At 59.7% G+C, this 16,525-nt stretch overlaps 2 protein-coding genes and 1 pseudogene across 5 annotated transcripts; 1 reads left to right on the top strand and 2 right to left on the bottom strand.

Moving 5' to 3' along the window:
- Positions 1–830: 830 nt before the first annotated feature.
- LOC118721660 lies at positions 831–2,800 on the bottom strand (annotated as a pseudogene).
- A 1,971-nt stretch (positions 2,801–4,771) lies between these two features.
- PIAS3 (protein inhibitor of activated STAT 3) lies at positions 4,772–13,401 on the top strand. 3 transcript variants are annotated; one of them, XM_036443031.2, is made up of 14 exons: positions 4,772–4,942; positions 7,177–7,594; positions 7,711–7,795; positions 8,015–8,065; positions 8,264–8,354; positions 8,862–8,996; positions 9,158–9,263; positions 9,802–9,875; positions 9,994–10,154; positions 10,847–10,980; positions 11,061–11,229; positions 11,389–11,522; positions 11,700–11,737; positions 12,240–13,401. In XM_036443031.2, the coding sequence occupies exons 2-14, from the start codon at positions 7,180–7,182 to the stop codon at positions 12,504–12,506; spliced, it is 1,860 nt and encodes a 619-aa protein (XP_036298924.1). In that variant the 5' UTR covers positions 4,772–4,942; positions 7,177–7,179; the 3' UTR covers positions 12,507–13,401. The 3 variants fall into 3 exon arrangements, with proteins under 3 accessions (XP_036298924.1, XP_036298919.1, XP_036298921.1); XM_036443026.2 differs by lacking the exon at positions 4,772–4,942 and adding an exon at positions 5,476–5,618; XM_036443028.2 differs by lacking the exon at positions 4,772–4,942 and adding an exon at positions 6,084–6,143.
- On the bottom strand, positions 12,978–15,950 carry NUDT17 (nudix hydrolase 17). 2 transcript variants are annotated; one of them, XM_036443057.2, is made up of 8 exons: positions 15,719–15,941; positions 15,430–15,613; positions 15,008–15,033; positions 14,783–14,875; positions 14,485–14,583; positions 14,170–14,306; positions 13,677–13,829; positions 12,978–13,545 (listed from the first exon to the last, which is right to left on the bottom strand). In XM_036443057.2, the coding sequence occupies exons 1-8, from the start codon at positions 15,905–15,907 to the stop codon at positions 13,431–13,433; spliced, it is 996 nt and encodes a 331-aa protein (XP_036298950.1). In that variant the 5' UTR covers positions 15,908–15,941; the 3' UTR covers positions 12,978–13,430. The 2 variants fall into 2 exon arrangements, with proteins under 2 accessions (XP_036298950.1, XP_045438918.1); XM_045582962.1 differs by lacking the exon at positions 14,170–14,306 and having other exon boundaries at positions 15,719–15,950.
- Between the last annotated feature and the right edge of the window lie 575 nt (positions 15,951–16,525).

Genomic DNA, 16,525 nt, shown 5'->3' with positions numbered 1-16,525 from the left:
AAGGTGGGGGCAGGAAACTTTTTCATCACAAGTGGCTCCATAAGCCAGCAGCTTTTAAACTTTGTGGTCCAGCCGGGACCGGTTTGGCTCAGTGGATAGAGCGTCGGCCTGCGGACTGAAAGGTCTTGAGTTCGATTCCGGACAAGGGCATGTACCTTGGTTGCAGGCACATCCCCAGTAGGGGGTGTGCAAGAGGCAGCTGATCGATGATTCTCTCTCATCGATGTTTCTAACTCTCTATCTCTCTCTTCCTCTCTGTGAAAAATCAATAAAATATATTTAAAAAAATAAACTTTGTGGTCCATAGTTAGAAATACATGTTACATCCTGTGTGGACATACCTGAAATAGTATGTCTCCTTACTATCTCTATTCTAGCCTTTTCTCTGCTATTATACTCCACTGAAAAAATACTGGTTAAAAGACATTCACTAGCCAAAACTGGTTTGGCTCAGTGGATAAATCGTCGGTCTGCGGACTGAAGGGTCCCAGGTTTGATTCCGGTCAAGGGCATGTACATTGGCTGCGGGCACATCCCCGGTGGGAGGTGTGCAGGAGGCAGCTGGTCGATGTTTCTCTCTCATCAATGTTTCTGGCTCTCCATCCTTCTCTCTTCCTCTCTGTAAAAATCAATAAAATATATATTCTTAAGAAAAAGATATTCACTAATGGGCCAAGACTCAGTGTGAAAATCAGCCCTCTGTGAAAGTGGGGATCGACTCTCTTGCTTTGTCTTTCCCAAATCTGTCTCTGACTGACCAGTGCAGCTCTCATGTTCTGCCTCGGGACTCCCAAGTCGGCTGTTTGAGAGACGCGGCTTTTCTCTGAGAGGAATAATCTAACACACTCCATCATGTGTTACACTGTGGGTTTAGGCAGAAGCACATGGTCTCATGTGGTCAGTGTGCTTTGCCCCCGGAGCAAAGCGGGGTGAAAAGTCTGATTCCAGGGAGAGGGATGAAGGGACACGCAGAGTTGGCTTCTTCCCTGTCGTTCTGTTCTCAGACAGAAAAAATGCCCCTCTCTTGGCCACTTCCATGGTCTCTCCTTCCTGTTTGTCCAGTAGCCAAATCGCTAGGTGAGAATGAGGCAGTGAAGCCCTCCAAAATCTGGAAGGTTGGCTTGGTGCCCCTCACAAGGATCCCTCCCCATTCCTTTTCTCAGCCCCTGCTGGAATATGCAGGGAGGTGGGGGGAGAGGGGTATCAGCCTACAGTGGTTTGGCAGCAGAGACTGCCCGGGCTGAGAGAAGAGTGGGGAGGGGCCGCCATGGAAGACGGGGCCCACGCAGGGGCTGCAGTCTGGCTGCGGGGCTTGGCTAGGAAAAGAGCAGAGGAGATGCGGCCCTGGAGAATGTGGGGGTCAGCTATGGGGCATGTGTGGATGGGCTCAGACTGCTTTACGGCTGGGAGAACGGACACAGGACTGATGCAGAAAGGGAAAAGGTGGTGCAGCTGCCAAGAGGAGGAGCATCCAAAAGGTCCAAATCGTTCCTATTAAAGGGAACCTCTTCTTCCTGCTCTCAGAGGACAGAAAAGAACTATGGCCTGTTTTATTACATACGGGGGTGGGTGGGGAAAATGAAACTGCAGAGAGAGGGGTCCAGAGAGGGGGACATCATTTGACCAAGTTCAAGGATGAGTCAGGAAACAGCTTTGGGAATGGCAGCCAGGCCTCTGGCTCCCTCTGGGACTCCTAGAAGCTTATCCCAGGATGGCTGAGTTATAGGAGTGGTCATAATGTGTGTGTGGGTTTTTAAAATATATTTTTTGCAGAGAGGAAGAGAGTTGGATAGAGAAACATCGGGGAGTAATGGGGGAATAAGGACACATATGTAATACCTTAATCAATAAAGAATAAAAAAAAATTGATGAGAAACATTGATCAGCTGCCTCCCGCACACACCCTACTGAAGATGTTCCCATAATCAAGGTACATGCCCTTGACCAGAATAGAACCCGAAACCCTTCAGTCCGCAGGCCGACGCTCTACCATGAGCCACACCGGCCTCGGTGTCCCCAGTTTTCTGATGGAGTTTATGGATAGGGCTTGGTAGGCCATGAAGGGGCCCAGATGTCTTTTTTTTTAAAAAAAATATATTTTATTGATTTTTTACAGAGAGGAAGGGAGAGTGATAGAGAGCTAGAAACGTCAATGAGAGAAAAACACTGACCAGCTGCTTCCTGCACAACACCTACTGGGGATGTGCCCACAACCAATGTACATGCCCTTGACGGGAATCGAACCTGGGACCTTTCAGTCCACAGGCCGATGCTCTACCACTAAGCCAAACCAGCTTCGGCCCAGATGTCTTTAAATACCCTCAATATGGAACTTGGTCCCGATTTGCAGTTTTCTCCTTTGTCTGGTAACGTTTATTATACTGATATTTACAGTCTTCTACATACCAGGCACCGAGATAGTGAAAGCACCAAAAAGGTTCTTGTACCCATGGAGCTCGCATGCAGGCTCCTAGTTTGCTAGTGTCCTGTATGGAAGATGAGGCAGAGGGCGGAAAACCAGGACTACAGGCTTCATTAGAGAAGGACCCTGCCCCACAGGGGGAGTGGCAACACGTTCAGAGGGGAACAGGCCTTCTGAGGGGAAGGGTGGGAGGAATGGGGCTTAGGGTACTTGGCACATGCTGATTGGTGGCTTCATATGAGGCACATGATTAGGTATTTAGGAATCTGGGGCTTAGGGTATGTGGCAGGTGCTGATTGGTGGTTCAGTGCACAGTCCATACAAGGTGCCTGGTTAGGTGCTCAGGCATGTCCAGGTCGCAGGTGCAGTTTACGTCATACTCCGTCCATCAGTTGGGAGAAGGGAGGATCTGTCACTGTAAGGATGCTAGGATTTATAAGCTCAAATAAACTATTAAAGGAGACCCCTCCTTTATGAAATCACTAGGAATGAAGGCGAGGTTAACTTTTTTCTTTTCTATTTTTACAGCTTTAACGAGGAATAATTGACACACAATAACAGCTTGTACTTACAGTATACAATTTGATAAGTTTTGACATATGTATATACCCATGAAATCATCACACAATCAAGGTAATGAACATATCCATCACTCCCAAAGTTTCCCAGTCTCTTCTTTAAAATCCTCACCCGAGGATGTTCTTCATTGATTTTAGAGAGAGGAAGGGAGGGAGAAACAATGTGAGACCATGGACTGTCTCTAGACCTGTCTTTTATTTTTTTAATCCCTAGCTGCCTCCTTTTGAGATCAGTGAAAATTCTAGAAGATATAAATTAGTCCATAGTAAGTTTTGATCTAGAGGCATGAACAAAAAATGAGCTTATGGCCTGATGAAGACTCAAGTGTTGGCGTGAGTAGTTGGAATTAGGAACCAAATACTTGGAACTTGAGTTTAGGTTGAAGTCCCACCATTCCTGGCAGCAAAGAAGCAAGGATGCCTGGCTGGTGTGGCTCAGTGGTTGAGCATCAGCTTATGATCCAGGAGGTCACGGTTCGATCCCCAGTCAGGGCATATACCTGGGTTTTGGGCTTGATCCCCAGTGTGGGGCATGCAGGAGGCAGCTGGTAAATGATTCTCATCATTGATGTTTCTCTCTCTCTCTCCCTTTCTCTCTGAATCAATCAATATATATATATATATATATATATATATATATATATATATATATATATATATATATATAAAAGCAAGGAAAGAAAGTTCAGATGAAAGTGGACATCTTCCCTAGGGACAAAATCCAAGAAGTAGTTTGGCCTGGTCCAGTCCAACAGGAGTTACCTGGGACATTGGTAGGCTGGCATCCGCAGGCCCACGCTGGGATGGGGTCTCACGGGGAGGAGTACACCGATGCTTAAACTAGATGAATTATTCATATTCATTAGAGCACGTTTTGTATGCTGATTATAGGCTTAACTGCCTTATCACTCACTGCTGCTACACTGCCAGGCTTTCAAGTCTCAGCAACTCAGAATCTCTGAACAGCACTCAAATATTTGTCGACCAAATACATTATCATTCAGATCCCAGCCGACTAACTATAAAGTGCCGTGTTTGCTGCCAGCACCTCGTTTGGGTAAACTGCCCTCCAGTTGGTGCTTTCCTGAGACCTGCATGTGAGTGGTTAGCTCGGTGGAGAATGGGGGGTCTGCCAAGTCCAAGGCTTTGGAAGAAGGAAAGTAAGCAGTTCAGAGAGAGACAGGAAGAAGTCTTTCCTGGGAGGCCACAAAACTTCCTCTGCCCTGGCTGGTTTGGCTCAATGGATAGAGCGTTGGCCTGCGGACTGAAGGGTCCCGGGTTCGATTCCAGTCAAGGCCACATGCTCAGGTTGTGGGCTCAATCCCCAGTGGGGGCATGCAGGAGGCAGCCATCAACGATTCTTATCTCTTCTTTCCTCTCTGAAATCAATATATATATAAACTTCCCCTGTTCACCTTCAGCAAGCCCCAAGGTGTGGGTTCTCTGGCGTCTGTGGGGTGCAGGGTAGGAGAGCACAGGCAGAGTGAGGCCTTAGGTACGCTTTGGATTCCAGCAGCGCAGGCTTTTCCTCCAAGGAGAGTCTCATTGCAAGTTGGAAGCTCCTATGCAGCCAGATCCCTGGTCCACGGTCTCGGTCCCCTTCTTCCCCTACCCAGCGCCAGGGCCGGAGCAGAAACCAGGAGGCCGGGATCCGGGCAGGCGGCTCTGCAGACCCGCTCCCCGGAGGAGTTAACGTCTCCGGCTCCGGGTCCCTCCCCTGCGCCCCAGACCCGCCCCCTCCCCTCCTCGCCGCCGCCGCGCGGCCCGGGGAGGGCGGCCCCAGGCCGGGCGCCGGCCGGGCGGAGCTCCCGCGGGCGGAGCCGCGGCCGCAGAGTCCGGCGGCGGGACTGACCTCTGGCTGTGCAGCCGGGAGGCGCTGCGCGCCCCCTCCCCGCCGGCAGCCCCCCTTGGCGCGCCCTCCCCGCTCCCCGAAACCGGCCCGGTAAGTCGCGCTCGGCACCGAACTTTGCCGCCGCCAAGTGGGAGTCCTGCGGCCGGACCCGGGCTGCGAGGCAGTTGGCGGGGTTCGGGGAGGGGTGGGGGATGGGGCTTGAGGACGGCCGTCCGGGACCGACCCAGCCGCGGCCCCGGAGCTCCCCGCCGCGGCCGATGGCACCCGCCCCGGGGCGCCGCGCTGGATTCCGCCGGTTAAACTTGCGGGAACTCCGCTCTCCCCTCCCCCCTCCGAGGCCCGGCAGCTCCCGATCCTTCCCGGACCGCGAGCGCATTCCTCCCGGCCCGGCGCCCGCCCCTCCCTCCCTCCCTCCCGGGCCCCTTGCCGCTGCCCCCGAGCCGCTGGGGACCCCGCGGCCTCGGGCCGTGCGCCCCCCGCGCCCCCCGGCGCGCCTCCCGTCCCGGCGTGCGGGCCGCGTCCCCGGTGGGAGGGGCTGCGGCCGGGCCCTCCTGCGCCGCGGGCGGGGCGGGGTCAGGCGTGGGCGGGGCCGGGCCCGGGCCCGGGACGGGCGTGGGCGGGGTCAGGCGTGGGCGGGGCCGGGCGGGGCGGAGCAGCCGCGGTCGGCGGCCGGCGCGGGGCGGGGAGTCGCGCGCCGGTGCCTGGGCCTGGCCGGCCCCGCTCGCGCCCGCGATGCCTCAAGATGGCGGAGCTGGGCGAGCTGAAGGTGCCGGGCTGCCCGCCTGCCCGGGGCCGGGGCCGGGGCGGCGGCGGGGAAGGGCGCTGCGGGCCGGCGGGCGGGCGCGCGCCGGGGGCCGGTGCCGGGGCGCTGGGAGCCGGCTGTGGGCGCGGAGGCTGCGGCGTGGCTCGGGGGCGGGGCCGCGGGCAGAGGCAGGGGTGGGGCCGCGGGGGGCCGCGGGGGGGCGGGGAGCAGAGGGGCGGGGCGCGGGCAGTGCCGTGGGGCGCTGAGGGGGTGCATCTGGGAAGCCGAGGTGCAGAGGGCGGGTCGCGGGGCCGCTGCTCGGGGGGGCCCCGGCGCAGGGGGCGGGACTGGAGGGGTGCATGGGGGGGGGGCCGCGGCGCAGGGGGCGGGGACGCGGGGCAGATGTAGGGGTGCATCTGGGCCCCCCCTCCGGCCCAGGGGCGGGGCCGGGGCAGATGCAGGGGTGGGGCCGCCGGGGTGCCGCTGGGATGGCCGGGGCGCCGGGGGCGGGGATGCGAATGGAAGTCGGATTTGGCGGTGGAGGCGGAGGTAGGGGGATGGCCGGAGGGAGAAGCTGTCGGGGAGGCTGAGGGCGCGTCGATCGCAGCCCAGCGACGTGTGGTGGGGGCAGCTGTGGGGCGGGGGCTGGGGCCGCAGGCTCCTTGGGGGGAGAGGGGAGCTCTGGCCCGGGAAGGGGCCTTGGGACGGCCCTCGGCGGCCCTGCCCCGGGGGCGGGGTTGAGGCTTCCGGTGCCCGAGAGTCAGGTCCGGCTCCTGTGCGTGGCCTTCGGGATAGAAAGGCGGGTTCCTGCTGAGGCCCGTGGGGAACACAGGCCGAGGAGTCGAGGATGGCCGAGCGGTGGCCCTCGAAAGGGCCGGAGCCAGAGGCCTCCCGTGCGGGAGGAATGTGGAGGGCAAGCTAGCAAGGCCGGCCCATGGCAGGGCCTCCTCCTAGACATTCACACCCAGCCGCCTCGCCCCCAGTTTTGGTCTTGTTTTCCTCCGAAAGGGAGGTGGTTATGTAAATGGCACTGAGGAAGGGTTTGGGGGAGTTGTGAGCACTGAACCTGACCTGAAAACCCTGGCTTGGGGAAAACAGCTGAGGGGGATCGAAGTGTGGGCCCCGGGCCCAAGCCTCCAGCTGCCTGGCCCTTCTCCCCTGTGGGCTGTCTGCCACGGGAAACCCCTCTTCCCCCTCTTCCCTGTCCCCTGTTCTCTTCCCGGAGGCTGGGCTGGGTGTAAGGGTCTGAGAAAGAGCAGGAGGGGAAGGAAGCAGCTTGAAGGAGAGCCCAGGCTGCAGGCAGGATGGAGGAAGGAGGCGGCAGTGGGCTCAGAGGTGTGCCAGCGGCTGCCCCCACCTGGTCAGCTCGCGGGCGTGGGCAGATAGGGTTGCTCAAGCTCTGGGGATCCTGGGTAGGTTGACGGGAGAGGGTGGAACTAAAATGTCCCTTTGGCCAGGTTGGCAGTCTGGCAGAGAACCACAGGCTGAAAGCTCCTTTCCATCAGCACTGGGAAGAGGCCCTGCCCGCCCAGTGGCTCAGCCCCGGCCAGGCAGGATTCTCAGGCTCCTCTGTTGTCCACAGCACATGGTGATGAGTTTCCGGGTGTCTGAGCTCCAGGTGCTCCTTGGCTTCGCTGGCCGGAACAAGAGTGGACGGAAGCACGAGCTGCTGGCCAAGGCCCTGCACCTGCTCAAGTCCAGCTGTGCCCCCAGCGTCCAGATGAAGATCAAAGAGCTTTACCGCCGGCGCTTCCCACGCAAGACACTGGCGCCCTCCGATCTCTCCCTGCTCTCTCTGCCCCCCGGCACCCCTCCCGTGGGCTCCTCGGGTCCGCTGGCTCCCATCCCCCCGGCCCTCTTGGCCCCTGGCAGCTTGCTGGGCCCCAAGCGGGAAGTGGACATGCACCCCCCTCTGCCCCAGCCCGTGCACCCCGACGTCACCATGAAGCCGCTGCCCTTCTACGAAGTCCACGGGGAGCTCATCCGGCCCACCACCCTCGGTACGGCTCTCGGTGGCCCCTCCGGTCTCCCTGGCCTCCATGCTCCTCCCAGGCCTTTCCTAAGCTTCAGTCCTGTGGGGTCACCAGCTGGGAATAACTGCCCCCTCTGTCCTCAGCGTCCACCTCCAGCCAGCGGTTTGAGGAAGCGCACTTTACCTTTGCGCTCACACCCCAGCAGGTGCAGCAGGTCCTCACGTCCAGGTACAGCTCTCCAGTGCTCTCGCCCCACCCCGGCGTTACCCCTGGCCTCTGTCTTCCTTCTTGGCCCCGCTCTCCCTGTCCATCCCCTTGAGCCTGCCTTGGCTCTCCTTCTCTTGTATGTCTCTTTGCTATCCCCTCGTCCTAATTTTGTGTCTGTCCCTTCACCCCTGCCCTCTGGGGCCGCATACTGACACCTCTCCGTCTCCCTCCCTGTGACAGAGAGGTCCTGCCGGGAGCCAAATGCGATTATACCATCCAGGTGCAGCTCAGGTGAGCTGATCCCCCTGTCTCCCCCACCCCCCCCCCAGGGCTGCCTTTGGGGTGGGGAGGAAGTAAGGGTATGGCAGATACTCCGAGGAGATACCCTGCTCTGCCACACCCGCCAGCCCTGGGACTCTTGTTTTATGCTGGGGATTCAGCTCAAGAAACTGAACCCCATTCTTTTTCTCTTCTCTCACCTCGTCCTAGGTTTTGTCTCTGTGAGACCAGCTGCCCCCAGGAGGATTATTTCCCCCCCAACCTCTTTGTCAAGGTCAATGGGAAACTGTGCCCCCTGCCGGTAAATACTCTTCCTTCTGGCAGTAACCCCTTTTGTTTCAGTTCCTAAATGTTCACTACAAACCTGTTATGAAAGAGACATGTGTAGCACAGTGCCTGGCACACAGTAGGTACTCGGTTAAGCCACACAGTAGGCACTCAGTTAACTGGTTGAATCAATATAATACAGAGAATACTAAAATAGGGCTGAACAAGGGTTCTGTCAGAATCCAGATGTTAGTTCAACCCAAATGTTCAGGGAAGGCTTCTCAGAGGTGATGACTCTCGAGCTGAGAGTTGGACCAAATGAGGCATCCCTCTATGCTTCCCTCCCTGGAACTCCATGAGTGGGTTCCTGTTTTGTTGGCCCATGAATAAGCTCTCCCCTGCACCTAGGAATGAACTCCAGACACAATGCTAGTGCTCCCTTCACTGAGTGGCCCCATCTCCTTGGCCAGTGAGCTGGCCTTCCCTCCAGGGAGTGAGTAACCCGAGACCAGATGTCGTGACCAGTCTGTCTCTTCCCCAGGGCTACCTTCCTCCTACCAAGAATGGGGCTGAGCCCAAGAGGCCCAGCCGCCCCATCAACATCACACCCCTGGCTCGACTCTCGGCCACTGTTCCCAACACCATCGTGGTCAACTGGTCATCTGAGTTTGGACGGGTGAGCACGGCTGAGCCAGGGAGGACGGAGAAGCCAGGGAGTGGGAGGAAGGTTTGGGAAGCATCTTCCTCTCTGGGGGTCTCTCTGCTGTCTGGTCCACCCCGGACAAAGGGTAGAGGGTGGTGTCAGGGCAGAGGCTAACTGTCTCCCCCTCCAAGTAGAATTACTCCTTGTCCGTGTACCTGGTGAGGCAGCTGACGGCAGGGACCCTTCTTCAAAAGCTCAGAGCAAAGGGCATCCGGAACCCAGACCACTCCCGGGCCCTGAGTGAGTAGCATCCTGCCCCTCTTCCCTCTCCCATCCCAATCCACGTCTTCCTGGCCCTCCAGCCTTTGGAATCAAACGCAGACTCCTCCATGACAATTTTCCTCACCTCTCACATTAACCTCAGCCCTCCCCTCACCCCTTACCGATTGTATTGGTGGATTAGTCGGACCACTTCCAGGCACGAGTGACACCCTTGCATTCCCTAACTCTGCTCCACCGGAAATGGGTTCTCCCACTTGGACAGGGTCTTAAGGATCATCTACTCTCACCCTCTCTGATGCTTCAGTTCCCTCTAGGTCATCTCTGCCAGAGTGTCACAGCTGTATTTAAGCATCTTCAGAGATCGGGGAATCTCCCCATTCACACACTCCCCCACAGACTTCCTAATCCAGATCCCAGACCCCCAGGTGACAGCCCACTGGCCCCCCAAGGCTCACTTCCCAGCTGCCTCTTGGCCAGCGCCATCTGCTCCGGCTTCACCCCTGCCAGCTTCCTCCCGGCCTGCTGGCCCATGGCTCTGGCTTCGCTCTTGTTTCAGTCAAGGAGAAGCTGACAGCTGACCCGGACAGTGAGGTGGCCACTACGAGTCTCCGGGTGTCACTCATGTGCCCGGTGGGTACGAGGGAGAAGAGGGGGTGAGGGCAGGGTTAACCTCTGCACAGATGGGCTGCTCGGGCCACTGCAGTGAGGCTGTCTGGGCGGGGCTCTGACCAGAGAACTCTCCCCGCAGCTCGGGAAGATGCGCCTGACCGTGCCTTGTCGCGCCCTCACCTGCGCCCACCTGCAGAGCTTCGACGCCGCCCTGTACCTGCAGATGAACGAGAAGAAGCCGACGTGGACATGTCCTGTGTGCGACAAGAAGGCTCCCTATGAGTCTCTCATCATTGACGGGTAGGCCCCTCTGCTCTCTGCTTTGTCCTTTCCTAGGACAGCCACTGGGATGCTCTCACTCTCACATATAGGCATGTGTGTATACATGTGCATACATATATGTACTCTATCCCCTTTTATACTATCTACATACATATTCCCGACATTGAGGACTTATACACGCTAGGCATGTGCTGAGCAGTTTGCACACCGTGTTTCCTCATAGTACTGCGACAGAGGTGCCATCCGTACAGGAGAGGAACCGGGGCCTGGAGAGGGAGTGTTTTGCCCAAAGTCACATTGTTAGCGAGTGGCCGAGCCCCGTAGTGAACTAGTACAGCGCTTATGACCTGACCTCTCAGGAGCCAGCAGTGAAGTTCTGAGGGCCTGGAAATGCTGACCTGCTGTTCTCTGGCCCCTTCCAGACCGACGTCATGGTTCTTGCTCCCTTTTCAAGGTGGTGCGTGTTCTCTCTGCTCCTCGTTCTGTCCCTGGCACTGCATGTGATAGGTTCTTGGAAGACACTTATTTTGAAACTGTTTGCAGAGCTCGTTTCCATACACACTGGTTCTAACAACTCAGTTCAGTGGGGTGGATGATACCCCTGTTTTACAGATGCGGAAACTGAGGTTCAGGTGCTGAGTAGCAGAATTTCCTGGCTACTGTCCCTGCCATCTCCCAGTCCCATGAATCCCCTTCTCTCCCTTCCCCAGTTTATTCATGGAGATTCTTAATTCCTGTTCGGATTGTGATGAGATCCAGTTCATGGAAGATGGATCCTGGTGCCCATTGAAACCCAAGAAGGAGGCATCTGAGGTTTGCCCCCCGCCAGGGTATGGGCTGGATGGTGAGTGACCCCCCGTCCCCCAGCTGAGCTACGTCTTGAGTGGCTTCTTCTCTGAGACACAGTCTCCTCCTCACCCGCAGGCCCCCCGTACAGCCCAGTCCCAGAGGGCACTCCGTCAGAGAGTAAGAAGAAGGTCGAGGTCATTGACCTGACAATAGAAAGCTCGTCGGACGAGGAGGACCTGCCGCCCACCAAGAAGCACTGTCCTGTCACCTCTGCCGCCATCCCAGCTCTCCCCGGAAGCAAAGGGTATGAGGAAATGGTCTGAATCTCCTGCAGAAGGACCAGGGGAAAGCCAGGAGAGCTTTCTGGTCACTGGGCAAAGCCTGGTGCAAAGAGGACCGGGGGCCGAGCCGGGCGAGGGCAGCTGTGGTCCGCCGGCTGCCCCAGCTCCTTGTCTCCTCACAGGGTGCTGGCATCCGGCCACCAGCCGTCGTCCGTGCTGCGGAGCCCTGCGCTGGGCGCGCTGGGCAGCGAGTTCCTGTCCAGCCTCCCGCTGCACGAGTACCAGCCTGCCTTCCCCCTGGGGGCGGACATCCAAGGTAGGATGCCCATCGAGTGGGGCCTTCCCTGTCCCATCCGCCCGGAGCCAGTCCGAGCTCTGCTCCTTGTCAGAGCTCCCTGGTCTCTGCAAAGGCCAGATCCAGGAGACTCCTCGTCGTCGTTGTTTGTGGTGAAGGGGTCAGACAGGAAGCTGATTTTAATTCTTTCCTTTTCAGGTTTAGATATATTTTCTTTCCTTCAGACTGAGAGTCAGGTGAGTGACCCCTTCTCCTATGCAGGTCTCAGGTCCCTGAGCTTCCTTGCTGGGCACCAGTGGGCACCCTGCTCTCTCACTGTCCCCGGGCCCACACCAGCTTCTCTGAGAGAGAAGAGGGGGTGGAGCAGGCAGTTTATTTCCCTCCGAGGCCGCCCTAACACTTCCCCATATTCTCATCTACGTCTTCCTTGGCCCCGTTGCTGTCCTGATCCGGAGATTTCAGTGTAGCCCGCCCCTCGCCTGCTCACCCTCTACCCATGTGCACTGAGCACCATGCCTGCCTCCTCCCCACATCCCACACTTGAGACACCCACAGGGCCCGGAAATCGCCACCCGGAGGGGCTGTGTCAAGGCAGGGAGTCGGGTGGGTGTGGGAAAGCAGGGAAAGCACCAGAGAATCGGGGCCCAGAGGGCTGCTTTAGCCCAGGCTGTTTCCGAGGTGAGCAGGGGAGGCGAGTGAAGAACGGGTAAACCTCACCCTGTGCCCTTGACTCCCCAGCACTACGGCCCCTCCGTCATCACCTCGCTAGACGAGCAGGACGCCCTGGGCCACTTCTTCCAGTATCGGGGGGCCCCGTCCCACTTCCTGGGCCCCCTGGCCCCCGCGCTGGGGAGCGCGCACCGCAGCACCACGCCGGCACCCCCTCCTGGCCGCGTCAGCAGCATTGTGGCTCCCGGCGGCGCCTTGAGGGAGGGGCACGGCGGACCCCTGCCCCCAGGCCCCTCTCTGACTGGCTGCAGGTCAGACATCATTTCCCTGGACTGACTGCCCTGGGTTATGGAACCGTCACTGTCTCCCAACATGAGCGAGGATGCTATGGAGTCCAGAGCCCTGGCCACGCTGCCACCAGGGGGTTTGGCCACAGGCAAGAAAGACCTTCACAGACACTCGTTTTGGCCTCATTTCTCTCCGACAAGGCCAGCGTCCAAAGGGTTAATATTTAACCTCTTTTAAAGGACTTTTGGGTCCTGCTTTTTGAAGTGTTCTTGAGATGGCTGGCATATTCCTTTGGGTATGGCAGCATAGGCAGCGGGAGGCAAATGGGATGGATGGGAGTTGCAGAAAGAGCTGAACTCTCAGCCTTGACTATCTCCGCTCTTGGGGAAGGGGCCTCTGCTGTCCCCGACGCCCTCTCTTCCCAGTCCCCAAACCACGGCTCAGTGCCGTCCCCGGAGCCACTGTCTCTTCACGTCCCTACGTTCTCTGGCCAAACGGACAGGTGGAGAAACTCAGACAGACACATGGACAGAGAACTCTATTTTGGGTTGTAGATTTTTTGTACATAAACAAGGAAAACCAAAATACATCCAAAGATGGCTTCCCCTCCTCCTCCTTCCCAGTCCATCTCCCGGAGGAGACGGCCTTGGCCCTGACGCCCAGCAGAGTGGGAGCAGGAGCGGGAGCAGGCTTGGCCCGTGCCTCGTTCTCTATTTATGTATTTAAGTTCACAGTGTTCCTTACCGACCAGCCGGGGGCCGAGCCGCCAGAGCCCGCAGCCCCGTGCTGAGGCCGGCTGACTGCACCTTCCTGCAGGGGAGGACCCGCGTGCTGTCCGTCTCCTCTGCCACCTCCTCCAGGGCCTCGGCCTCTTGTAATTTTACTTTGTATTCCCAAAGTTGTAGCAAAGTTCTCACCCATAATAAAGATAAAACTGAATCTTGTGTGTCCTAGAGGTGGGCTGGGAGGGGATTATGCACTTGGCTTTCCAGATGCCTGGCCTGGGGGCAGGGGGTCCATGTGCCGTTCTTCCTTTGCAGGCCCGGGGTCCACAGGAGCTCCCGTGTCCCACGGCAGGGGCGTCACTCTGCGGATTCCCAAGAGCAGTTGTTCTTCCTTTCTCTATTCCCCTGTCTCTCCCCCCCCCCCCCCGGGTCCCCCCCCCCTCCCCCCCCGTGCCTCCGTGCCCTCAGCCCAGTACCGGGGACGCACTCTCACCTGCCCAAGTGCTGCAGCCAGAGCCTGAGGGCGAACTTGGTCCCAGTGCTGACCCTCTCGGTGCCGTCCGCGGTGGCCGGGGTGGCCTGCAGCAGCGTGGACATGGGCAGGGCCAGAGGCCGGGCTTCTCCGCCCTCGTCCAGTTCCAGGGCACTGCACGACGACGGCTCATGTGTGACTCTGGCTTAGCCACGCCACAGCCACACCCTCCCGACCACGCTGCAGAGGGGCGGGGTGCTTACCTCATTCCACAGGGAGGGTTAGAGGGTGCCCCAGTGGAGAGTGGGGACACACCCGTGACAGGGCTAGCCAGTCAGCAGGAACCCTTGGCGTTGGAAGGACGGTGTCTGATCTCTGTTCTCTTCGTTGTCAGCTGACCAGCTCACCCCCAAATCTCTCCGTCACCCAAGTTCCCCTCGCCCCCAGGAAACAAGCTGTTTTCCAATGTGGACGTGTTGGTGTGCCGGAGGGCCAGGGAGCGGCTCTTACTCACAGGACGGAGGGCGGCAGGTCCTGGGAGAGCTGTCTGGGCGCCTCTGTCCCGTCCTCTGAGACGGCGACCGCCGCGGCTGCGTCCGGGCCCAGCCACAGGACGGCGCTCACCTCGCTGGGGTTCGGCTGGATCCGGGCCTGGGTCAGACATGAGATCCCTTCACCCCGGCCTCTGTCAGGGGCCTGCTCTGCTCACAACCTACCCACTGGTGGATGGAGAGGAGCTTGGGGGCTGGAGGACGGCCCCCCTCCCCCCAGTCACAGTGAGGCCAGCCTGCCAGGCCTGAGCCCGTCTCTTCTTCCCCGCCAGCCCTACCTGCAGCTGCTGCTGTGTCTCCCGGGAGACCACCAGGAGATAGAGGACGATGTGGTGGTATCTGGGGGGACCCCAGCTCAGCCTAGGGGGGTAGGCGGACTAGGAAGAAAATGGCAAAAATGAGCACTTCCTGTCTCTCGAGGGACAGGGAGTACAGCTGAGGGAATGGCGGGAAGAGATGGCGCAGGCGGGACACAGAGGAGGCCACCCCCTCTCCGAAGGCAGGCAAGGCTGTTCCTGGGTTCCGGTGGGGGGAAGGGGTTGGGGTTCTAGGTTACACAGAGAGGTCCCATCTCACCTCCCATAAGCCCAGGGGGACCCACGAGAACTGGTCCGGGGGCAGCTGCAGGCCACTCTCTTCCCAAAGCTCGCGGAGGCCTGCGTCCAGCAGCTGCAGAGAGAGGCCGGGTCAGAGGCCATGCCTGACCCCTGGGCCCTGGCCCCTCCCCAGCCACACCCAAGCTGGTCCCAGATAGGCCTCCCGGCTCAGGGTGGGGTGCAGGGTGGGTAGCCCAATGGTTACCGCTTCACCAGGTTCCACGTGCCCACCTGCAACAACAGGGGCCATAGGTGAGTGTGTGTCCCTGGCCGGACCCCATCACTGTCCACGCTGCCCTGCGGGGGGCATGGGGGCACGGGGGCGCGGGGGCAGGGGGCACAGGGACAGGGGCCACAGGGACAGGGGGCGCGGGGGCAGGGGGCACAGGGGCAGGGGGCGCGGGGGCAGGGGGCGCGGGGGCAGGGGACACGGGTGCAGGGGGCACAGGGGCAGGGGGCACAGGAGTAGGGAGTGGGGGGGCAGGGGGCACAGGGACAGGGGGCACAGGGGCAGGGGGCGCGGGTGCAGGGGAGCCCCTGAGGATGGGCCAGGCCCCTTCCCGGCCTTCCGGCTCCCAGGAACAGCATGCTGGATGGAGCACGTTTGTTTTGGGGACTGGCGCTCACCTGGGGGCACCCAGAGGTTGGGGGAGACTCGGAGGGTGCGTGTCCTTCGTGTCAACAAGACGGCCTGGTCGCTGGACTGCAGGACGACGGCCACGGCCAGGTCCACGTCCCGGTCCGCGGGCAGCGCGGTTCCCGGCGGCGCGGGCTGCCGGTCCAGGGCCGCGAAGGGGCAGAAGGCGGGGCGCTGCGGAGGGAGCCAGTGGGTCCGGGCTCAGCAGCGGGGCGCCCGCCCGGCCAGCCCCCCTGCGCCCGCGCCCCCCGCCCCCCCTCCCGGCCCGGGAGCCCCCACCTGGAGCGGGAGCCTGGCCGTGGCGCCGGGGAAGGGCTCGGCCGAGAGCAGCAGCTGCCCGCGCCGCAGGCCGCAGTGCGTGGGCCACGGCCCGGCGGCCCCGCCGCCCAGGAGGCCGCACACGCTCTGCGCGAAGCCCGCCGGCCGCGGGCGCCCCGACAGCCGCAGCAGCACGCGCGCCTCCGCCATCGCGGCCGGTCACCGCCGCCGGCGCCCCCTGCTGGCCGGTCACCGCCCGCCGGCCCGCGTGGTCGGAAGCCGGAACGCTCCCGGGAAATGTTAGGCAACACATTTGGGGAAGATCCATGGGTGGAGCGTTAATAAATAACGAAGGAGATCACCTCCAGATCTTCAGCTCTTCTCCCCAGCTCTGTTTAGGACAGTGACCCCGCCCTCGGGCCCCCCCCCCCCCCCAATGATTTCAACGTCCCCTCCCAACCAGCCACAAGCCCCTTCCCCACCTGTTACACAGCTATTGCCTCATTCACTAATGTCTCCTAACCACATACCGATCCCCACCCCCTTCCTTTTGCTTCAGTTCTGGCAGCACTCCTAATCCTTTCTGGTCATATCCTGTTTGCAGTTTCCCCAGAACCAGGCTCTGCTTCCCTCTGGGCTTCTTCCCCTTCCATCTGGCAAATCCTCCTCCAGATCAGGACTCAGGCCCTATGTATGGCCCTTCCCCCATGGCTTCTGTGCACCAAACCTCCCATCACAGCCGCCCCCTCCCCTACTTCTTTGCTTCCTTGTAGGGGTGTCGAACTCAATCAGAGAAGGGGCCAAAATCTAAAATCCAGCCTAAATCGC

The sequence above is a fragment of the Pipistrellus kuhlii genome, unplaced genomic scaffold (assembly GCF_014108245.1).
Source record: "Pipistrellus kuhlii isolate mPipKuh1 unplaced genomic scaffold, mPipKuh1.p scaffold_m20_p_18, whole genome shotgun sequence".
Lineage (NCBI taxonomy): Eukaryota > Metazoa > Chordata > Mammalia > Chiroptera > Vespertilionidae > Pipistrellus > Pipistrellus kuhlii.
This window is presented reverse-complemented; position numbering and strand designations above follow the sequence as displayed.